General features: G+C 38.6%; 2 protein-coding genes across 2 annotated transcripts; both read left to right on the top strand.

Annotated features, from left to right (window-relative positions):
- The first annotated feature begins 7281 nt into the window (after window positions 1-7281).
- LOC311260005 (uncharacterized protein) lies at window positions 7282-12629 on the top strand. The gene is made up of 3 exons (XM_084357489.1): window positions 7282-7563; window positions 7937-8105; window positions 9768-12629. The coding sequence occupies exons 1-3, from the start codon at window positions 7329-7331 to the stop codon at window positions 9895-9897; spliced, it is 534 nt and encodes a 177-aa protein (XP_084213615.1). The 5' UTR covers window positions 7282-7328; the 3' UTR covers window positions 9898-12629.
- A 3405-nt stretch (window positions 12630-16034) lies between these two features.
- Window positions 16035-22071, top strand: LOC311260101 (cell adhesion molecule CEACAM1-like; the record flags this gene model as incomplete). The annotated part of the gene is made up of 7 exons (XM_084357613.1): window positions 16035-16038; window positions 16169-16219; window positions 17982-18260; window positions 18551-18808; window positions 19814-19827; window positions 20108-20276; window positions 21962-22071. The coding sequence occupies 7 exons, from the start codon at window positions 16035-16037 to the stop codon at window positions 22069-22071; spliced, it is 885 nt and encodes a 294-aa protein (XP_084213739.1).
- Window positions 22072-25516: the final 3445 nt, after the last annotated feature.

A 25516-nucleotide genomic window follows, 5' to 3' on the forward strand; every position in this document is an offset into this window, starting at 1 on the left:
AGTATGAAGGCAGGATCACCCTCTTTATGTCTACTGGATCTCTGGAGCTCAGGAATCTGGCTCTTAGTGACAGTGGAGAATACAAAGTTATCATTTTTTCACGGACAGGATCAATAATGGATGGATCCACCATGCTGAAAGTTGATGGTGAGCAAATGTTTCTTATGTTGAATCTCCTTCAGTGCTGAATGGTGAAGATTAATTCCAAAAGTGAACAATAAATAAATACTAATGGTTTAAAGAAATCACTTTAACTGCATCAAATCTTGAAAATAGTGGAGACTGCAGAGTCAGCATTCCAGCTGGAAAACAACTGAAGACAGGAATACCCAGACTGGAAATACAAAATCACATGTTGGTGTATCAGTATGTCAACACTGAAATTCATAAAGTTATTACAATAAATAATTCCTATGATGGAATGCAAAACTATAAAGTAGTTGTATTTTAAAGCAGGAATCTTTATGAATATAACAAACTCTCCAAGACTAGATGAAACTTTGGGGACTGTCATTAAGATATTAGCTATTCTTAATAGTCTATATAATAATGGTATTCTAAATCCACGTTATATGTAACAACTGATGAAAATTCACAATAATCTAGCATGACCAGATTAAGCTCAAGCCTTTTCATATCTGACGCCACCCAGCATCACTGATGGATCAGGTCAGAAGTGCATTTTGTTGACCTGTAACAACTAGTAAACAAGGCTTTTTGTTTGGATTTGTTATATTTTCCTACGGATTATGTCAAAAGTGCTTTCAAACACACAGTATCAACTGATGAGACTACAAAGGCACTACAGTTCTTCTTCTGACACCTTGGCAGCTATATTAAGCGATTTATCAATAATACTGTCTAATAAATATTGGTGGATAAATACCAAATTTGTAGAGCTCACCTCCAGAGGTAGTTTTTGTCAATTTGTCATATATGTGAAAATGAAGAGCAAAATAAGGTTAAACTCAATATTCATGAAACTGTCAACTAAACCCACACCATCTGAGGCCATGGGCTCTAGAAAAAGACTGATGTTCACACTTTGACCTGTGTGACCAGAAAGCCTCGTCAACATATATCATTATATTTTTTTCATGAGGAATAAGATTTGAGGCTTCCTCTTTTTCGACGTGAGTTTTCTTTGGGCTTCATGAGAACACGTTGACAACCCTTTATACCGTAAACCAAACAATTATAAATAACAGGTCTGTGTTTATTTCTCACTTCCCCTTGATAGTCTAAATAACACTCTGCTGTCTTTTACGTCACTTCTGATCTTATCAGATATTAATTTATTTTTTCACTGTGTGAGAAAATAGACATGTGGTGTGAGAGCAAGTCAAATGCATCAGTCTCACACCGTATCATCTCATCGAAACACAGTGCACACACAAAATGAGGAGAGGCTAGATAAAATAACTCTGAGTGAGGAAAGTCAGACACTTGTCATGTTACAGTATACATGATTCATTAGTTTTAACTTCTTACAAGCAAAAACTCTTCTCGAGTTCCTTTCTATATATTTGCTCACTCCGACCTCAGTGCTCAGTTACTTTTGTTCCTGTTCTCATATTTTTCACACAAACCTCAAAATCATGTGTGCCATCAAATCAAAAAAATATTTAACCTGCTAGTTACAGCTGGTCCCTGAATGGGACAGAGATAGATATTCACTAAAGTCATCACTGAACTTTCTGACTGTGGCAACTACACCTGTCAAGCCATGAATCATTTCTGACGCATTCATTCCACCAGCGAAATGTGGGAGATTTATTCTATTATGAGACTACAATGATTCCTCTTGTTTGGCATTAAAAGAGTAAAATTAAAATTGCACTTCTCCTCATCATAGATGAGGAGAGTTAATGCAGAAAAGTCACAGAAATCTTCATTTTTATTCCCAGAGACCTGTAAACAGACTGTTGTGTAAAATCTATGCAGTTCACGCAAAGCATAAGTGTATGATAGCATATTTGTTAAAATAGCACAGTACATTAGCATCGACTTGCCAAACAGGAATGTTCTTCAGACAAAGAAGATATCAAGGCCTTGCTCATAACACAAAAACAAAAAGGTATTTATCGATAGTTGGCTGTGAAATTACTTAAAGGGACAAGTTACTGTATGCTTTGTATCCACAGGTATGATGAGACAGTTCCGGTTTACATAATGTTGTAAAATTCATGTTCTTATTTCTTTTTCTATTTAAGCCATCCCCGAGAAAACATCAAGCTGTTCGCCTGGTTGCATCGCTGGAATAGTAATTGCATGTTTGGCCGTCTGTGCAGCAGCTGCTGGTGGAGGGTACTACTTTTACAATAGACAGTAAGGTATAAAATAAATAGCTTTAAGGTATAACCACAATGTATGGCTATGAATTTGTAATGTAAAAATAGATTTTAAAAAAACATCAAAGGCCTATTCTGATTAAAATAAAAAAATGTGACACCTAAAAATGCTCCTGTTTTCATACACTGGAGCTAAGGGGGGCTACCATAATTCCACATAAGGGCACAGTTTTGGGTTCACTTTTTGTGCCATAGTATCTTGCTATCTTGATCATGTCTCACGTGAGCATAATGTGTGCTGAGACAAGTGTTAGCATACTGTCAGTGTCACAATGTGTAGTTACTCATCGCACCACAGTAACTGTCTGGCTGTCAGCTGATATCCTGTGTGGTTCAGAAGCAGGGGCTCTAACGTCTGTCCCTTGTGTTCTGGTTTCCTCAAACTGAGAGAGCGTGGGACGGCAGTTTCTCTCAGTTACAAAAATCAGTTCCCTTTTTTGAGCCTGTCTGAGTAAGAAGCACCGATAGAAGGCACTCTTGACCTTTTCCCTCTCCCAACAAGAGAAACGGAAACAAAAAACAGCAAAGATTCACAGTTTGCTTGTTTCTTTTATAAAAAACATTTTTCAAACCCAAAACAAAGAGCTAGAATAGAATAAAAAGCTCTGTAGAGCTGCAGGATTGGGTGATAATAATTTGAAGTTTTACACTATAAGCCCTGTTACATTGAGTGTATTGTTAATATAAAATATCTTTATTAAAATACAGAAGCTTGTATCGCATCCAAACAGTTGAGTTAAAAAAACATTTCTTGTTACTTGTTGCTATTACTATACAGAGATGCATGTGTTTTGCTTTTAATTCTGGTGTTGATGCAATGAAATTGCTCTTATAGTTTTATACATTTTTTATACTATGTGTTTTTCTATCATCACTGTTAAAAAAGTCGGTGAAAATGACAGTGAAAAACTGTGAAATGGCAACAGAAATAAACTGTAAAACTAGAAAAAGTTTATTGTTGTAGAATAAACACAGAATTACCATAAAGGAAAAAAATGTCAAAGATGTTGTTTTTAATTGTTTTAACATGTGAAATATATGGTGAAAAGCTGAAATGGTGACAGCATTGGACAGTCATATTAAAAATAGCACATTACTGTATTATTCACAGTGTAAATACCTTAACTAAAAAACATGCTGTCAATGATATTTTTTACTATTATAATACGTGAAATACAGGGTGAAAACTGAAACGGAAATGGTAATAGATTGTAATATTAAAGGGGCACAATGTAGGATTAAGTAGTTTGCGTGGTGCCCCTGGCATGCCTGTCTCAAAATCTACACCTTCATGAAAAAATGCTGCTCGCTGTGAGAATGTTTTTCATCACAGAAGGCCAGCAGTTGATACTGCAGCAGTTGAATACGCTATGTAGGCCTAAAGCGATTTTTTTGTATGAAAAGTGTTTCCCACGACACTCGTAGCAGACCGCTCTGTCCAAAGTTAGGCCCTACATGTGGGGTTCTCAGCGGACGGACTGTCAAAGTGGTCGCGAAGATCATCGTTCACTTACTAATCACTCAAATAAGCATCGGCTGACTCGGGACAGATTTATTAAACTTTTAATCATACATAGAGCCCCTTTAAAAACAGCACATTACTATAATTAATTTAGGCACCAGCCTTTCCACAGATAAAAAAATCACCAACAAACAATATACATTCAACCAACAATGTGCATAAGCTTAGTCTGTGTGGATTCTACTGACCAAAATAGTGTCCCATGGTACACAGTGCAAGTGCTGAGAATCAAAAGCTCACACTTCCACCTATAGCCTATGTCAGTCTGGAAAATATGACTTACTGCATTAGGCCTAGTGCAGTCATTACAAATTCATTGACCTTAGATTTAGCTTTGCTTCCTGAGAAATACTAGCCTAATTCATATAATTTGTTTTCCTTATATCTTTAATAATTTCCCTTATTATTGTATCTATTTTCTGCATTATTACCATAGTCAGGCCTAAGGTAGGCTATTTAATCACAGTCTGGACCAGGCCCGTGCAGAGACCTTTGGAGGGGCAGGTGTCATTTCAAAGTAATTAGTTACATTATAATATTACTGTCTTTGAATTGTAAGGCATTACACTACTATTGCATTACTTTTAAGTTACTTTCACCAAAATAACTGGAAATATGGATTTGGCGTTCTAAATATATCTTATTGCGTTCAATAGAGTTGCGTTCAAATAGAGGTCATTCCTCAAAACCAAGTATTCATATCAATGAAAGTGTGTGTGTCATAATAAAAAAAAAAGTCCTGACACCATCATATGAACAAGATAGTCAAATGGCTTTATCATGTTTTCATTAGGACACTTTACTGGTGTTTTCCAATGCAAAAAAGCCAGATTTTTGTGACCTGAAAATGCTCAAGACAACACTTTACACAGCCATTAGAAAACTACAGTAAAAGTAACACACTTACACACAAAGTAAAGTTACACACAAATTATACCTATTAGATAGTTATCCCCTCAGTAAACAATAAATGAATGGAAAGATTACAATAAATTCAATGGTAAATACTGCATATTAAACTTATTATCTCCTATAGGTTTACTTGTATTTTGTGCTAAAATTCAAAGTATCTCAGCCTGATTCATCTCTATTTACAGCTCATCAGGCCACGTGAATGTTTACTGTTGCTATGGCAACAAGAGACCGCTGACGTTAGCATCTGTTAGCTAGCTTAGCTAAATCGTCTGAACAATAATAGCCCATAATATCACAATTCGGCGTATTTGAACAAAATCAACCACAACTACCAACAGTCACAGCCCTTCAGCTCTGAGCTAATATGCTGTCACATGTTAGATTGTCAAAGTTAGAACAATAACGGCTTCAATCCCTGAGAAGCTACGTTAGCATTAGCCGCAGCTGCGTTCATCAGTATGTTACTTAGGTCACATGACATTCAGTGAGACGGTCCTGCAGTCGGCTCAGCACTAACAGGAAGTAAACATCTGCGCGGACTTTTTTTCTCCTCTGCAAATCTCGCACTGTTGGCGAATTTGTATAAAAACAACTAACAACTTAATTTCGGGTTTAAAATGCATTGTAACGCGCGTTACTGACATTTGTACCGAGTAAAATATTACCTTTTTTTCCTTTGTAATGCCTTACATTACCGCGTTACAGCAAAACGTAATGCATTACAGTAATTACATTACTTTTGTAACGCGTTACTCCCAACACTGCTAATAACTGACTAATACTTCCGAGACATACTCCTGGCCAGAAGGTGGCGACCTACCCTCAACTTCCCACCCCTCCCTATATAAAAAAGAAGACGACAGCGAAGAATCCCTTTGCAATCCAACTGAATCAGAAGTCACGTACATTGGAGAGAAGTTCCTCATCGTTGCAGTTTACCAAGGTGAGATTCAGCATGTCCATGTGCCTTTCTTTTGTTTTGTTAATGATGTCGATCTTGTTGATTGTGAAATGCAACACGGGCGCTAAGTAAGATGCATTGGCGTGTACATTGTACAGACTTCGTTTTTTTGTCATTAGAGCGGGCATTTGCCCGGGCATGCCCATGCATACTAGCCTGGGAAACCCCATGCTACTTTTAGTTTGAACGACCTTCATCAGGTGTTAATCAGGCATGCAAACGGTAAGACTGCAAGAAAAAGTGTAATACTCAGCGAGTTTCTTAATGCATTATTAAAATCGATAGCAGGTCTATATCTGCAGTGCACCATTTTTTCTGTTAGTTAGGTAATTTCTTTTATATTCGGCTTCAGCAGTGTGGTGTCCCTGGCTGTGTGTGACCGTGGCTTTGCTCGAGATGTGTTTGCTCACTGCTGGTGTGGTGTTAACCAAGCAAGACACGTGTAATTTTTAGTTTCGAAGCAGCTAGTCGGGTATATTTTGTACAGACTTGATTCCACTTAATTTGTTTTATGTTGGGCTGCAGTAACGTGACATAGTTGTTGCAAGGCAGCCCACGTGGGTGAGTGGCTTTGCTTCAATAGTGTTTGCGCACTGGTGCAGCGTCAATCAACCAAGGCGCACGTGTTATTTTCATTTTCGAAGCATATTTTGTACAGACTCGATTCATTGTTGAAATTGCAGATAATTCCTTTGTACCGCTCTTTCTGTGTTAGGTTAAGGTTATGCAGTATTGGGTTTTATGTTGGGCTGCAGCAGTGTGAAGTTGTTTTTTTGTTGCAAAGTAGTTTGAAAACCATGTATCCTGGGCTACCTGTGAGATTTCGCTGACGTGTATGCACAGGGTCTCACCAAGTCCACATGCATGCATTAAGTGTTGTAAGGATTTGAATGTTGTTTAAGCTGCTGTATGTTGCTGTAAGTGTTCAGTAAGGCCAGGCATTTACTTTGCACAGGCTTAGTTTGTGATGAGAAATAAGTTCATTATACATTGTACTAGTGTGTGTATCCCGTAGTGAATGTTGTGTATGCATAGTGAATGTTTAAGCCCAATGGGTACTAAAGAAAAAATGTAACAGTTTTATATGGTACAACAACTACCTAGAAATGTGGCAGTGTAACTTCTGTGGGAAATCGTTAAAAACACTAAGGGGTTATGTTCTCCATTGCAAACTTCATAGAAATGAGCCACATTGTTTGTTTAAATGTTATGGCTCTGGTTGCTCCAAGACATTTTTCAGATATGGTGCATTTAAAGCACACTTCTACCGCAAACACAATGTGCCTGAATCTGATCATGTTGGTGCTGTCGTTGGTGCTTACAGGTGTCCAGTTGCATTGTGCAGCCACAAATGCCAAACGATCAAGGACCTTTTAGGCCATCTGAAGAAACACCTGGAGGAAGGGCATGAAGTATGCTGTCCGGTGAGTGGATGTCAAAGTGTTTTTAAAATCAAATCTACACTTACATCTCACATTTCACGAAAACATGGAGACATTACAGACAGCAGAATTAATGACATGTAACAGAGACATTCCTGAGAAGTGTGGGGAAAAAAGGGAAACGACTCCTAAACTTCATGGCAACTGTTTGTGCAAACAAGACCAGACGAGTCTTTGAGACATTGACCAAGCTGAAGTTCCAGAGAGGGCAGTTGGAGGGCTGCTCGGAGGACGTGAAGGATATGCTGCTTTTGCTGCTCTCCTACTTCAATGAAGATGAGGCAACCCTGTTCCACTACACTGAAGAAACCAACCAGGCAGATGACGTTCAGGTGGACTGCTTGCCGGCGACGCCATGCATCATTGTGTGTGGTAAGTGAGGTTTTTTGCTTTCTGTTTTGTTTTTCCCCAGCTGCAGCCTTTAACATTGAGTCCTATGAGACCAGCTGGTGGCTAGCTGGTCTCATAGGACTCAATGTTAACTGCTAGCTTAGAGGTAAAAAATTGCACTGCCATACTCAGAACGGCAGGAAGTACAGGAGAAAGAAAGGTAAAGCTCAACCATGTAACTCAAGGAAAGGTGTACAGTAAGCTTATTTCCAAAAATGGAACAGTATCACTTTAAAGGTGTAGATTCTCTCCTTATACTGTATGTAGAAGTCTCGGGTAAATCCTTCACATTCTCAACAGATGAGTGGTGACCCTACTAACAAACCTGTAATGCCTGATATTTAAATCTTTACAGGAGCCTCCTGCTACAGTGCCAAAAGATTCATGCTGAGCATCGATGGCAAGATCGTCAATGACAACATCACCCAATTCATCGCCGCCATCAACGTAATGTTCGGCAGCTACTACTGCCTGAACATACACTATCCAGTGCAGTTGAGGTCAACGCTGGAGTTCCTTCAGAGGTGTGTGTGCGTGTGTGTGGGGGGAGGGGGGGGGGGGGGGGTTAACGGTTAACAACCCAGCAGCGGGATCGCCATCCCCTCCTGCTAGATGGCACAGGAAGAGCACTACAAAATGAAATGTTCAGTCCACTAATTTGCATGTTGATGGTCAAGTCATCAGAAACTGACTTCATAAGGAGAGTATGAGAGCCTGGTATCCACATTTAAGGTCTGTTTACAAGGCACCCTCATAACCCTCCTCACAAAGTCCCTTTCTGATCAGGGGACGTTTTACAACCCTGATCAGAAATGAAAATTCAATTTTAACAGTCATAATGAATACTTAAAATTTGATGGTGGTAAGTATTTGTTAAAAAGGTAAAATTCATTAATGGAATGATGAACCACTTCTGGAAATGAACTACTAAAAATATTACACAGTGCACCTTTAAGGAAAGAGATGGTGATCCCACTACTGGGTTGTAAAACGTCCCCTGATGTACTGGCATATCTCCTCGCATGTCCTCCATGCTCTGGACACAGTACGTCACAGAAGTATGCCATTGTTTTAGTGTTCTTTACTTAATGGCCTGTTCTGTGTCATTTCTGCACAATGCAATTCCCCCTTTAAACTGCACTAATTTCAATATTAAGCCCCTTTTTTGATTTGTCTAGAATATAGTGGTCTTCACTTTTTTGATGTTTGCAGCTGTCTGTTATTTAGCCTAACCAAAGCAACCATGCAAGGAACATTAATAAAGTAGTGGTATTAATTTTTTGTTAAGGGCAATTCAGAAAAGGGACTAGATGTTCAAAATAGTGAACTAGCACAGTTCTGTTGCTTCACTCTTTGTTGTTTGGTCAAAGTAGCAGACTGTGCTCAAGGATGGAAACGATTCACATCCCTAAATGTGGTCATTACAGCATTGTCATCTAGTGCTTTGCCCAAATCTTGGAAAAGCATGGTTATAGTTACACCATCTTGAATGGTGTGCTTTAGAAAATAGTTGCTGTACCTCAAGATGTTGGACATCCCGCTTTTCTGTTGCATGCATTGTCCCCGAGTACAGCATGTACTTGTTTTGTTCTTAAGCCACTGTGAGCTTGAAATGCTGGGCACATAACACAGCTTCTGCCCCACTAAGTGATACAGGTGGAGTGGATTCTCAGGGTTCCCCATGCTATAGAGCCAGATGTTTTACCTCTTTCTTGTAGTGGGTTTCATCAGCCTTGATGAAACCCACCAGTTTTGTGTTGTCCGCAAAGTTCACCTGGGGCCTACACTACAAAGCTGGTTCAGCAGTAAAGAGGTAAATAATCTAATAGAAGAGCACGGAGTCCTCAAGAAAATGAGGACTCTGCTCTTCTATTAGATTATTTACCTCAACTAAACCTGGGGTGTGTTTTTCGACAACATCTTTGCTAACTGGTTAGCAACAATGCTTTTGACAAACTGGGTCCTGTTTTTTCTCCTGAACCAGCTTTGTAGTATAGCCCCCAGCTGGTGGAAGCAGACAGTGCCTCTCGAAATACAGTGATTCGATATCAGAATTTAATCAAAAATGGGGCTGAAATTGTAAAATACTGACCTTTTTTCTTTGTTGTCAAAGTTGTCTGAACATGGCACACCATGTGTATTTGGGTGTTTCAACAACTGTGTTTTTGTGTTCTTACTTTACATAGGTGCTTTTTCAACATCAATCCAGAGAAGGGCACAAAGGTCGAGACGAAAAAAAACAAGAAGCAACTGCCGGTAAACCCTAGGGTCCTTACCCTCATCGCTGATCTAGCAGATCATGAGTGGAGAGACTAATTAACACTCTGGATACCCACTCCAGCAATGTGATGGCTTCATAGGTACGCACACTCATGCGCACTCGTGCTCCCAATCTAGTTGTGCCACTCCTTTAGCGGTGCCACATAGGCCCACATACTGCCCTGCACCTGCCTTCAGGTGTATCAATCTCGTGCGTGCGTGCGTGCGCGCGCGCACGCACACACACACACACACCTCTGAAAGAACTCCAGTGTACATACGCACACACATACTCAGCCACAACGCCCCGCAGTCGTACCGAGACTGCTCCTTGGGACTTTTCCCCAAAACAACTTCATTCTTGATGGACATTTGTGATATGCATCAAGTGATATGTGATATGCAAGTGTGGGGGCTGTTAATAACTGAGAATACTTGCCAACTAACTTTTTGGCTGTTATCGCTGGGAAAGTCGTAGGGACCGGATACCAGTCTTAAAGAGCTTCAAGCCCATATAGATAAGGGTTAACATTTTTTGTTTTCTTGGGGTTGCATGTCACTTTTTGTTTGACAAACTCAGGATTTTAAAATCTGTTGCAACAATTCTGGTCATTTCTCTTAACTGACAGAAATGATGATGGCGTGTCCGTCTCCTACGCAGCAGTCTTGTTAAAAAGCTTCAAGCCTGTATAGACGACAAAGGACACAGATTTAATGATCTATTATCAACCTTACTTTGCTATTGTAAACTAAACAGATGTTGTAAACTTACTATATGCACATTTTGGAAAGAATTTGTGCTAATTGAAATATTATACAAAATGTTATTTTTCAAAAGGAGTGTGGTGTGCTCAGGAATGTATATAATGTAGCAGGTCTGCTCCACTTCAGCAATGTGATGGCTTCATAGAAGTGCACACTCACCCATCCAACCTGGCATAACACGCGTAGGCCCACATACTGTCCTGCACCTGCCTTCAGGTACATCCATCTCTCTCGTGCTCATTCACACGCACACACATAATCAGCCACAACGACCCACGCCCTGCACTCGTGCCGAGACAGCTCCTTGGGACTGGTCCAAAAGACAACTTCAGTCTTGATGTACATTTGTGATATGCATAAGTGTGGGGGCTGTTATTGGAATTTATTGTTCTTTTTTTGTTTGTTGTTTCAAAGTCCCTCTTGAATATAAGTCTGTGTTTTACAGGTAATGTTCAAAATATCACCTCACAAGGGGTATAGTCATTATTTCAAGAAGTACATGTGCTATTTGTGCAAAATGTGCATAGAGTAAGGTTAATACATCTGCTGAGTTACAAAAGAAAAGTAAGGTTAATATTAAAATATAACTGACATAGTGTTCCAGACACCTGCTTAATGCTGATTAGGTTGACCACTTTGCATCAGAGCCTCCTGAAAAATTTTCAGTAGTAATTTCGAGGCAGGAGACCCGTCCCGAGTTTAAGAGAAGAGAAATGATCAGAATTGTTGCAACAGAGATGATGGCGTGTCTCTGTAGAAGCTTGCTTCATAGCAGACAAAGAAAAGGCTTGGAGCTGTTGAACAAGACTGTTGTATCTGGACCACCAACTTCCCTTACGATGACATCCTTTAATGACTGACGATACTTGCCAACTTGCTAACTTTTTGGTTACGTTTTAATTGTTTTTGTATTTTGGGGGTTGTACCCTGTGACATAGGAGTTGATTATTTAAAATACCTTTTTAAAATAAGTACACATGGTATCTCCAAAACGTACGTTTAATACGTTTAATAATCTGTTGAGTTACAAAAGAAAAGTAAGGTTAATAGTAAAATATAACTGACAGTGTTCCAGAAACCTGCTTAATAGCGATTGCATCAGAGCCTCCGTAAAGTTCAGTAGGAATTTCAAAGCGGTCGACCCAATGTCTCGAGGCAGGAGACTTATCCCGAGTTTAAGAGAAGTGATCAGAATCGTTGCAACAGAGATGATGGTGTGTCCGTCTCCTATGAAGCAAGCTTCTACAGAAATTGCCAAAAAGGTTGTTGGCAAGGATCCTCATTAAAGGATGTTATCGAAGGGCTAGTTGTGGGGAACAGATGCCACAGTCTTGTCAATAAAGGCTTGAAGCTGTTAGACGAGGGTCTACGTTTTGTTGTCTGACAACTGACACAGATTAAGTTGTATTATTTACCTTACTTTTTTGTAAACTCAGCAGTGTTGCTTTGCTTCTGGATTTTGGTTGGCTATCCACAGTAACTTTTTTTTTACCCCGAGACGTTGGTGGTTCTACTATTCATCCTCAAAGTTTGATTGAGTGTCGAGATGGTTTTAATGCTGTTTTAAGTTCTGCTTGAAGAGCGCCCTACTATGTTATACAATGAACATTTTTGAACAATGTTCCAATAAGTACCTATGTCGTCCACAAAATGTGCATAGTGCAAGTCTAATGCATCTTTTGAGCTTACAAAAGAAAAGTAAGGTTAATAGTATAACATGTGACAGTGTTCCATTTTTGTGCAGTTATAGAGGTGCAAAAGTGAGTGCACTTTTGATTTAACAAAAATCATGGAAAAGGGTCACTTAAGTTATATTATTGACCTTGCTTTTTCTGTTGTACTCAGCAGATGTATTGAACTTAAGCACAAGTTATTTCCAAAATGTACATGGATTATCGAAATGGGTATGATGTGCTCTTCAATGCATGAGGGCTTTGTATTTTGTCTGTTTGGTCCTGGATTTTCGTCATATCCGCCAAAACTGATTATTCAAGGTTTGGATATAATAAAAAAACCTGCTTGAATACCTGGCTACTGTGTTTAATATTGGTAATGAGTGTAATAAATGATTGAATGAATCTTAATTGTCCAGTGGTGCTGCCATCCACAGGTACTGGTATTTCTCAGATTAATCTTATTTCAGATTTTAACAGGACTTTTTGACTCTTAAATGAGGTAATTATGTGAAATTTATGGGAATTCCACTTAAATGCAACATGTATAAACTGTGAATCCTACGCCTGAGCAACACAATTGTGCTGCTGGTTTAGCAGGATTGAACCATAAAATAAGGTTATAAATTCTGTGGAATGAATAGAGATTCACCTTAAAAACAAATGCTTTATACTGTAAATTGAACAGTCATACCGTCAAGGCATAAATAATTTCTGTTGTTTTAACAGAAATTGACTGTAAAATAGGCCAATGAATGCTGTGGAATGGTTAGTATTTCACTTAAAAAACAACAGGGTTGCATTGTGAATTATACAGCTATATACCATGAGCCTACATGAGTGTCACTGTTATTTAAACAGTAACTCCCCTTTATTGTAACATCTTGAAAATGTTGATTCTACAAGTCTTAATATACCTTACCGTAAATCCATATACAAGATCTCTGTGTTTTATACGGTGAAGAAATGGCAACCACAGCTGCCAGTTTTTCACCGTAATTTTGACAAGGATTTTTTTTACAGTCTTATTGTTTCCAACCTCAATGATGAAAATGGAAAAATATTTGGTTGAGATAACACATTAAATACAACAAATAGACTAATACTGTTGTTTATGTGGTTTTAACAGCAATTGAATATGTAACTGTCTTTTAAATACAATGGCCACACACTGGTAACTGTTTATATGAGATTTAAAGTGTACTTTTTTAATAAAACTGTGTACACAAGTGTATCCTCTCATTCTTTACTTGAATTTACACTTTATGTTCCTATCAAAATAAAAACAATAAATCCAACAATAATGACACGTTAATAGTTAAATAAAGTAAATTTCAACAATTAGCTGACAACTTATTGTGGTGACGATTGCTACTCAAAGCCACTAGAGAGACTTTTGTAACGTGCAAGACTGTTTATTCCAATGACAAAAAACAACATCTCATTCAAGTCTCTATCACCTCCTCATAACATACTCTATGAACCTAACCTGGTCGGGACCAGGTTTTTCTCACCAAACCTCGAGTTTCTCTCTGTCTCCGCCCTCTTTCAGCCACACACGGTATTTGATTTCCTCATTCATTCAGTCAGGAGGCGAGTTTTGGCGTAATATAGTTCTGCCGTCTGTTTAAAAAAAAAAAAATCAGTCAGTCGGCTTACAAGTTATATTAGGTGGCGACTATTTTCACTACCATGGCATGTCCTTTTGATAATGATCCCGTGGATGAAGGTGCAGCATTACTTCGCAGAGAATTACATATTTGTCGGGAGATGATTATCAGACCGCGCATAGATGTTCTTGCATTTCCAGACCATTATCTTTTTGAGCCGTACCGTTTCACGTTACAGTCCATCATTTACATACACAACCTAATCCGTCCTTACATTTCCAACATGAAATGAAGTCATGCTCTCACATCCCAGCAGATGTTGTGTGTTGCGCTGCGTTTTTTTTGCAAATGGGAGTTTTTTTATACAACGTCGGAGATGCAGAGCACTTGAGCAAGGCAACTGTATGCAGAGCGGTCAGAAAAGTGTGCCTCGCCCTGAAACGCCCAGTGGGGTGAAAAACGTAGCCCTCCTCTTCCCCGTTGTCACTCTCAAATCAGCTGTCCCAGGTGTTTGCTAGGGGTTAACGACAACCATCACCGCGGCAACCGAGCTGAACTGGCCCTGCAGAGACACACACACAGAGACAGAGACAGATAGACAGACAGACAGACACACACAGACACAGACACACACACAGAGACACACACAGACACACACACACACACACACACAGACATACAGATAGACAGACAGACACAGACACACACACACACACACACACAGACAGACATACAGATAGACAGACACACGACAGACAGACACAGACACACACACACAGACACACAGACACACACAGAGAGACACACACACACACTCCTTATGGGGACATTTTCAAATTTCATCCTGCTACTGCTTTTGCATACGTTCAGCTACAGAAACCGTTCGGTCTGTCTGTCTGTGTGTGTGTGTGTCTGTGTGTGTGTATGTCGTCTGTGTGTGTGTGTGTCTGTCTGTCTGTCTGTCTATCTGTCTCTCTCTGTGTGTGCGTGTGCATTTGTGTGTCTGTATATCTGTATGTCTGTGTGTGTGTGTGTGTGTGTGTCTCTATCTGTCTATCTATCTGATGTTGACAATAGACGAGCCCGGACTCAGAGGCTAATAGCGCTAGCATATCGTAACAAAATATTGATGAAATGAACTAGTTTCGTGGCAGATAATGTGTTATATAGAGGCTGTGTGTCGCTGCCCCGTCTCTCCCATTATATGGATATATCGCCGCTACACTGGATCTAATTTCGTCCGAACGACGCCGAATGACACCAAAGTTATCTGGGTGAGTAAATGACCATATATTTTGCCAGAAATAAGGTCCAGGTTGTAAAAAACGGTACTTATCCTTTAAAAGGTAGATCTAAAAGTTCTCAGCGTACGTGGGGTGCGAATTTGCACAGAGCACAGCCCACTCTTGCGATTTCCCAACGGGAAATTGTCTAGTTATACTTGTGGCGCACGCGCTTAACTCCAGGTGAAACTACTCCGAGTTGATCAAACTAACTCAAATCAGCTGTTCTGGAACCGAAAACTCAGAGTTTCCCATCTCAGAGTAGATCAACTCAGACTTCAAGGTTAGACTCAGAGTTTGTTGAACCTGCTTTGTGAAACGGACCCCTGGTGAACTCACTTATTCTTTCCTGTACCCAAACACCACCCAGTGTTCAAAAAGGAACATTACAACACATAAACTAATCATCCATACATGCTGTATGTAATTCATCAGACTTTAACAGTGCTCTTTATACGTGTAGTAGTGATTTCATGAATCTTGTCCTGCTTTATGCTGAAAAAGTATCTAAGTGCTGTGCTGCAAAATGTCTGAATAATAAGATGCATTCTTTATGCCAAAGACTGCAGTATGCTGCCCTCTGGTGGTCTTTACGTGATTTACGAAGCAGTTTATCTTCCTGGATACTAACTCCCCCTGAGACTGTAGTATAGGGAACGAGAAACACTTTAAGACACAAGGCAATGATAGTTTGCCTGAAACAATAGGCCGGAAATACCTGCGATCAGTTTTCAGTCTGTTATGAAATCAGACATGAAAATACAGAGCAAATTCACAGTAAGTCCGCTATGAATGTTTCACTGTTCAGTACCGGCATTATTAATGATTATCAAGCTTGTTGATCATTGATCAGAGTTATGATGATGGGTAAGTCCCTATTGCACAGTGCTTCCCTGTACTACCATAATGAAATCAGGAGCCATTATGCGGAAACTAGAAAAAGGAAAGTGAAGTAGTGTCATCCTCTTCTCTCTTCTCATACTTGATGGTACTGCAGATGAAATGGAAAAAGCTGTAATTCACTTCATCATCCTGGGAGTCATCTCAGGTGAGCTTTTATCACTTGATATGGCAGACAAATCTTTATTCACTTATTTCTCAAAATGGAATCATCAATAATTGATGACAGAAAACAGACAATGTAGGGCCTTCTCTGTCATTGTGAGCTAAATGTTCTTTAAGTGAGATGAAACTAATTTTCATAATGTGATGGTCTGCTTGAAAGCTTTTCTTCTTCTTCTTCTTTTTTTTTTTTTTTTTTGACAACCTGAACCCGTCATTTCAGCGTCATTTAGCTTTATTCAGAGGTTTTGTATGATTGTGGTTGTGATTAAGGATATTGTCCCAGTGGTTCATTTTGCAAACTCAAAATTATTAGAGCTCGTCTCAGACCTGTAACTGTGTGTTCCAGGTTTAACCAAAGGAGCTGGTGTGTTGCCAGAAGGTCCTCTGAATGCAGCTGTGGGAGGGAAAGTGATGTTCACTACAAGACTGACTCCACCAGAAAAAATTATAACTATTGGTTGGAGATTTGGGAGCAGATCTATTATCACCTTTAGTGGTGTAAACTCAACTGAACCAGAGTATGAAGGCAGGATCACCCTCTTCATATCTACTGGATCTCTGGAGCTCAGGAGTCTGACTTGTAATGACAATGGAGAATACACAGTTAACATGTTTTCACAGACAGGATCAATAATGGATGGATCCACCACACTGAAAGTTGATGGTGAGCAAATCTTTCTAATGTTGGATCTTTTTCAGTGCTGAATGCATAAATATATATTGTTTATGTTCCAATAATTGTGCTTTGCTGTTTGTGTTTTCGCAAAATATACATTTTGTTATTACATGACATCATAACAATGAATACTAAGACAAAACAAATAGAAATACTTTTATTAAAAAGGCCCTGAAAACCTGTTTTCTCATTGAGATTCACAAGTGATCGAGTCTACTTGAACAACCCAATTTTCTGCTAAAGTTCGCACACTTCTGGTTATTTCACATGACAGATTTTTTTTGTGTATTTTCTGTCCTCTTCTGCTCAATGTTATTATAAAGAGATAAGCCTAGTTAAGGTTTAGGACCATGTTTTCAGGTTCCTAAATTTGTACAAATATACGGAGCTCTCACAGATTCTCTGCTTTGACAAAGAACTAAAAAAGGAATCTCTTGTTTATTTTTCATTTATACTTCTCTGAAATTATGCTAATTATTCAACGCCTTCAACTGCATCTCACATTCTCATCAGTGGATAGAATTTGCTCAGTCATCACTGAGCACAGGTGATTAAGGTAAATCATAATAAGTTTGCAGCTTTTTAGGTGCACTGCATAGACTAATGAATTTTGGTACAACTGTCCTACCTACATAAATCTGATCATCTTATTAAGCTCTTGTTGAGACTGTGTCAGAATGTTAAGGTTTAAGGTCCTACATATTAACTGGTGTAAACTTGGACTGCATTATATTGAACATTGATTTTAAAGTGCAACCACCAAATGTAAGCCTACAGAGTCAATGTAAGTTTGACACAGTATCATGTACTTCACTATGATGTGCAAAGCATTTTGTGAACACCCCAAATAACCTTTTTGTTCTGTGTATCATCGTCATCAAATAATAAGTGAGAAAATGTTGTTTTTTTGTAATGGCAGGAGCTGGTGTAATATTTCAAGGTGCAGCCACAAATACTCAGCATCCCATGACAAACATATGGTTCATTTTCAGCCACTGCAGTGTTTCCCTGTTCTGTACCTTTGTTATGTGGTGGCAAATTATAAAACCCTTTTGTTTTCCACCCGCAGGGCCAGTCTCCAATGTAATGGTAACTCCCAGCAGCACAGACTTGGTGGAGTTCAACAGCTCCGTCAGTCTGTCCTGCTCCGCCTCTGGATGCCCTCTCGCTTTCCAATGGCTGGATGGCAGCTCTGTAGTTACTGAAAGTGACAGATTTCAGCTCACTGATGGAGGCGCCACTCTCACTATAGTCAATATGACCCGCTCTGACCAGGGACGATTCAGGTGTAATGTGTCCAATCCAGTAAACAGTGGTACCAGTGATCCAGTAAACCTCCCCATCAACTGTGAGTCATTAACTACATTCTCATTACTTTATCTGACAACTGCTGAAAACATCAGCAAGAGTTTAGATTATTGTCACAACTCGGTGAGGAGTGGCCTTGATTTTTTATTTGTTTGTTTTCTTGTTTGTATTTGTCATTTCTTTGTTCCCCTGTGGTGTGCATATCTAAGAAACACATTTTTCAACCACATTTAATCCAGTACAGTATCACTGTTATCTACAGCACAGTGTCAACCAAATCATTTTACAGTCAGATTAATTTTTTGCTGGTGTTTTCTTCTCTACATTCAGACGGCCCAGAAAATGTAACCTTCAAACTATCTCCATCGCAAGAATACTATGCGGAAGGGTCAGACATCACCCTGTCCTGCTCAGCTGTTTCCAAACCCTCTGCCCTGTTTTACTGGTTCCTGAATGGGAACAAGTTGTCCCATACTGGATCAGAGGTTAACATTCGGATAAGTGATAGTGGAAACTACAGCTGTCAGGCGTTTAACCAGAAAACTCTGAGATATGACACGTCTTCACCTTTGGCTGTAACTGTGTTGGGTAAGTTTGAATAAATGTTTTTTGAACAAACAAATGTGGAATAAAATTAGTGATGGTCTTGTGATGGGATCACACCAGCTGCAACGCCGGTCAACATGCTGACATTCTGGCCCATCAGTACTCGGTAGTCATTTATACCATAGTACTGAATTTGTAGAACTCACCTCCAGGGGCAGTTTGGTTGCATGTTACTGTTGAGTCTAATCAATATAACCTTACCTGTTGTAAGTGCATAAAAGTACATTTTTTATGAATGTTTTAATTTGTTAAAGATGTGAATTTGAAGAGCAAAGTGTGGCCAAACTCAACTTCCTGACAGGTGCTTTTTGATATTGTAGCTGTATGGGTGTGCACCTTTGTCGAAGTCTGATGTTCAGACTTTGTCCTGCGTGCCAGTTTAACAAATATGATTATATTTTTTATGAGGAAGTGGCTTTGAGGCTTCCTCTTTCATGATGTGAGATTTGTTTGTGTAGCATGAGAATAGGTTGACATGCAAGGCCTTCAAATATGTGATCCATATGGTTTATGTATCTACTGCACATTATCATTATCATACTGTAAAGGCTAAACTCTTCATTACTTCATCCAAGCCCCGAGAGCTAATACAAACCTTCACAGTCAATCATGAATGCTCATCATGGTGTTATTAATACTGTATGTGATTCATCCGAAGACTCAACTTTACTTTTTAAAAAATATTTATTTAGCTGACACTTTTATGCAAAGCTACGTGCATCCAACCATGTGGAGACAACCCCCAAACTGTGGGAGTCGTGCATGTACAGCAACTTTACCAAATAAGCTGAACTGCTTCGAGTGCTACATTCAGAAACAGGAGACAGAGACAGAGAATTTGAACAGATGAGTTAATTTGAGTTTCTGCTGTCCTGACATTAATGTGGAGCTTGTTCCATCATTGAGGAAGTTCTCTTCTGTTTATTGAACAATATTCCCTTTGTTATGTGGTGGCAAATATAAGACCCTCTTGTTTCTCATCCACAGTGCCAGTCTCCAATGTAATGGCTAGTAACAACAGAGTTCAATAGCTGCATCAGTCCGTACTGGCCTGTAGCATTGCAAAATATGTCAAAAGGAAACCGACTGAAGACAATGATCGTTACATATAAATAATATGTTAATGAACATTATTTGTAATAACTACAATATCTTTATAGTTGAGGGGTACCAGTATCTGAAATTATGTCACATGTACCACTCATGATTAAATTCATGATCTTTTGCCCAAAAGAGAGAGTATCAGGTGCTTCTGTCACACCAACAAACCCGCCGATTTAGGGGAACTCTGTCAACTTAACCTGTAATGCCGCTGCTGGCTCTGTCTTAACCAGAATGTGGATGAAGAATGACTCAAATCTGGCCCTGAATGACAACATAACACTTCATGATGGGAACAAAGTTTTGTCATTTAAAAGTCTGAATAAAGCAGACAATGGAGAATATTCCTGTAACATCAGCAATCCTTTCAGCAGTGTTGGAGCTACATACATCATGGTTATTAACTATGGGTAACAAACTGCACAGTGAACATTTACTGTTCTAGATTATACATGCCAAAAATATATTCATCGTCATAAGAACTGTACAAATGTCTGTTTTTCAGATGGACCAGAAAATATTCAAATCACAGGTCCAAGCGAGATAGATTCTGAACAGACCTTAACATTAACCTGCACTGCTGAGTCCAAACCATCTGGTAGTTACACCTGGACACTGAATGGGACAGAGATACACAGTTCTTCTGAAGATTAGCAGGCTTCGTAAAGATTTTTCCTACTGACCCATTCCACCAGCAGATTTATTTGAAGCTTATGAGTCAACATTAGCTTGAAATTCAAGACTTTGCGTAATTGCCCTTAAAGATATCATATGTAGGATTTCTGTATTAAAGCTCTGGTCTACGATCTGAAAAAGGTTTGAAAAAAGCCTTCTTTGTTTCACATCTCCGCTTTGTGTATTTTCAGTGACAGACTTTCTTTCTTTGACTCTTTGTCAGTGGGGCAAGCAGAGGCAGCTGAACTGCTCAGGGCAAAACAAACCTCTTGTCCGCTTGTGGTTTCAAATGCGGAAGTGGGTCGGGACCAGACGTGAGCAGGAGCTGGAGAGTGAGCGAGGGGATTGGATCGGAAAATCGATCCAATAGGTGCCATCCGGACTGGATGGCACCTATTGAATTAATTTCTTTTCAGTTTTACAGGCACTAGAGAGAATGGATTTATTTGGTTCCCTTTACTCTTCACATTGTGTAGGTGGTACTATTGGGTCATAACCACCATCTAAATGATGTTAATAATAATGACAAATCTTTCAAATCATAGACCATAGCTTTAATACTGAATATCTAAAAACGACGAGACCTTTATTATATATTTTGTTGAACTATGTACTTACATTTTCATGTTTCCAACAATGTTCAAACCCAGAGAAATCCGCAATTTATTTTACACACCTCTACACACAAACAGTGTGTTTTGTTTGGTTGCAGTGTCAGAAAAGATGAAATCTAAGTAATTAAGTCTTTAAAAGTTTACCTAATTGGTTTACATTTGTACTTGATTCACGTCAGAGAGATTGTTTAATGGTGTGTTCACCACCAGTGAAGCAAGTTTAACCACAGGATTATTTGTGTTTGTTTGCGTTACACATGCAGTGTTTATCTGCCCCAAACAGTCAGATTACTTTGAGAGTTGGAGTAACTTGGGGAGTAACAGAATACATGTAACAGGATTATATAATTAGGATACGAAAAAAAAAAAGGTAACTATTCTGGTAACGTTCTGGTTGTTATCCTGCGTTCTGTGTCATTTCTCCACTGTACTGGATTCTAAGGTTGAAAAGGGATTTCTCAAATCTTGTGCAGAACATAATGGGGTAACTAAGAAAGATACAAACAACTAAATAAAAAGCCAGAACCACTCATTAATAAGGTGTGACAATAATCAAATATGTATTTATATCTGGCTATGAAATCACATGAAGAGGATCTAAGGACAGAGGATGTCGTTCACTGTACAGATTTTGATTTGATAAAGGAAGAAGTTTTTGTATGCTTTGTATCCACAGGTATGATTAGACAGTTCCTGTTTACAGAATGTTGTAAAAAATCATACTTTTTTATTTAACCTATCCCAGGCAAAACATCAGGCTGTGCGGCTGGTTGCATCGCTGGAATAGTAATTGCATGTTTGGTCGTCCTTGGAGGAGCTGCTGGTGGAGGGTACTACATCTATAAAAAAAAGTAAGTAGAGAGATATAACCATGAAGCCATTGTGTTTTTATTAAGAATCTCAGGTTAGGAGATTCTTATTAATTAATAATTAATCTATCTCAGGTTCAGATTCTAACTTGATAGTTACTTAATAGAAAATAAATTAATTTGTTTTCTGTTGTCAAAATACACAAGAGGTTCAATAATTGTGTTTGTTGTATTGCATTACTACAATGATTTACACAAGAAAACAATCTAATATTAAAATGTTGAAATTTCACTTTTAATCGTATTTACAAATGACCCAAACACAACATATGTCACTGTTTAATTTTGAGTAGCATCTGGGTGCTGACCACATTATTGCTTCATTTTTAGAATCAACAACAAAGCTCCACCACAATCTGTTCAAAAAGGTTAGTATTTACTTGATCTGACTATCTTGCAGACTGTCATATATATATATACATTTTACAAGAGAATAATCAGATGTTATAATTGTTTTGCCTAGAAGCTGAACAACAGGTGTATGAGAACATATAAAATCAACTGTTTGTTTACGTTTAAGGTAAGTTTTTAACTACTTATTTTGATGTAGAGAAAAGGTATTATTGAAGTATAAATGAAGAGAGAAGAACCAAGAGTTTTTTTTCTGTATAAACAATTAATCTTGGTTTGAATCTATTAAAAGTACTATAGGCCCACTATTACTGTCCACTCATTGTAGCAGACAGTTAATCAAAATAGCAGCTCCTGAATCAGTCGTAATCATTTTTTTGTCGAAGAAGAAGACACAACAATGTGTTTAGAATTTAAACTATGTCTCTGCTATATTTAGGTTTTACAGTCAAACTCAAGTGTAACAGAATTACTAATATAGCCGTGTTATTTTCAGACACCCAGCAATATAAGTAGCTTTAATCAACTGACTTTTGTGCCACTTGAGACTTAGCTCATGTCTTAACAATATCCATTTACCCAGTACATTATTAACATTTCTTCTGCATTTCTTTAGCCACCTGTTGAATACAACTCCAATATTCACTCTTCTTTTAACAGGTAGCGTCTACAGTGGGCTTATCAGAGCTTTTTGCTGAAAGGTGGAGGGTTTATCAAGTCAAGCCAATTTTATTTATATAGCCATATATAGCAGAATATACAGATCACAATGACAATTTTTCAAATATATAGATTATAAAATACTATATGCAAAGACTGTGGATCCAAGAGGAAATTAACAGCTGGAGGTGTCCCAGAGTGGCAAGTGTGCCATGTAACCTTCTCTCTGCCATGGTGACCTGAAAGAGGACAGGCCAAGCAAAGATGAGCAAAAAGAATCAGATTATGTACATTTTTCAATTAAGCCCTGAATAATAATGTTGTCTCCATCATGTTTTTCTAATAGCAATTGAATATGTAACTGTTGTTTAAATGATGTCCAAACACTGGAAACTGTGGATATGAGATTTGAAGTGTATAGTAGTTCAATAAAGCTGTATATACAAGTATATCCTATTATTGTGCGCTTGAGTTGATACATTTGGTTTCCACTCATGTATTAGCAAAATACATGGTGCACTATGACTCCAGTCGCAAACACATGGATAGTAGGCATCAATATCTTGAGGTTTGCTCATGATTTTTACCTGAACTGTCATTAGATTGACACTGCACAGTACTTCCTTCATACACTAAAATCAGCATTAACTTTTCTTGACTTAGTAAAGGGACGGTGAAGTAGTGTCAGCCTGTTTTTTCTTGTCATACTGGAGATGAAATGGAAAAGGCTGTGATACAGTTCATCATCCTGGGAGTCATCTCAAGTGAGCTCATATATTTTGATACGGCAGATAAAAGTGAATCTTAATTAATATTCTCAAAATATAATCATCAGTTATTCATGTTTCACAGCGTCAGATTACACTGCCTTACAGTTTTGCTTTGGGATTTTTTTTTATTTAAAAAAACTCAGTTTTTGATTTTAGTAATTTCAATGCAGAGACACATTAATTCAGTGTGGATGGAGTTATATTTGATGGCAACTTGTTAAACAGTGAAAATGTGCTCCTGTTTTCTATTTTAATTTCTATTCAATGAGTTGAAGATGACATTTAGTATGGTCGTAACAGTTAGTCAGGTTAGTTTTTGTTATTTTTGCAAGTTGTGACAGGATGTGTCAGTGTTTTGTTTTTTTTAATGCCTCATCACTGGCAACAGTCGTCGGAGGAGGCATTGTGTTTTCGGGTTGTCCGTACTTCTGTCTGTCCCATTCTGGTGAACGCAATATCTCAAGAACAAATTTGGGACAAATGTCCACTTGGACTCAAGGATGAACTGATTGGATTTTGGAGGCAAAAGGTCAAAGGTCAAGGTCACTGTGACCTCATGGAGTCTCAATCTAGTAAATGCCATATTTCAAGAACGCATTGAGGGAATTCCTTCAAATATCTACATGACATCACAAAACACCTTTTTGGCCATTACTCAAGGATACATATACAATAAAGTACAAGTACAATAAAAAGTACAATACAATTTGACATATGGGCGTCCAAAAGGATAAAATGATGACGTTATGACATTATATATCCAAAAAGTCAAAGGCCAACTTCACTGTGACATGATATTCTGCAAAAAATGTTCTGGCCATCAATCAACGCCACAGCTCTGGAAAAGCAACTTGACAAATTTGATAACAAACACAATGCAGTAATTCTAGTTGTCTATGAACATGGATCAGTCAAGTCAGGAAACTAAACTAACCACATGATCCGAATCAATGTCAACAAAACATCTATAACAACGATAACAAGACAACAATGACACAGAGAAGAAGGAAGGGGACACAGTGTTGTTTTTCATGTCACAGCCCCCGTGCAAATGATTCAAAACAGGTGGAGGGATGAGGAGACAGATACTGTATATGGCTAAACAAGATGGATGCTGTAGGGCACACTGTCAGCACTGAATATACAGGGAATTATCTGTGACATGTGAGTCTATAAAGGATCTTATAGTATCCCGGAGCTCCCTTGAATCTTGGTCAGGACTCTGAAGATGGAGGCTCAAAAGGTGAGTGGAGAGTTTTGTCCACAAAGATGGCACTGTCTCATGGGAGTTTGTCATTACTTGTTGCCCCCTCCTCTTTAAGTAACATGCAGAGGAAGTGACCTGAAATGTTTTATGACTACAATGACCAGTAACACCAGCCTGTGTCCCTCAGGCCTTAATGATAAATCGGCTTTTCAGTGTATTATCTGTTCCTTAAATCTTTCACAACATTACAATGTGTTCCTACTTTTTTCTATTTCCTGCTCAGGTCACTAAACTGATTCTGATGTCATGAGGGCGTTTCTTTCAATAATGATGAGTTTTTATTACAGTTACAAGTTCGTTATCGCATGTGATGGATGAGTCATCCTCTTCCAAGTTAAGACGAGCCATTAAATACTGTCTGTGTCTTTACCCCTTAACTCCCC

Source organism: Pagrus pagrus, assembly GCF_965226575.1.
Source record: "Pagrus pagrus genome assembly, chromosome: 7".
NCBI classification, from domain to species: Eukaryota; Metazoa; Chordata; class Actinopteri; order Spariformes; family Sparidae; genus Pagrus; species Pagrus pagrus.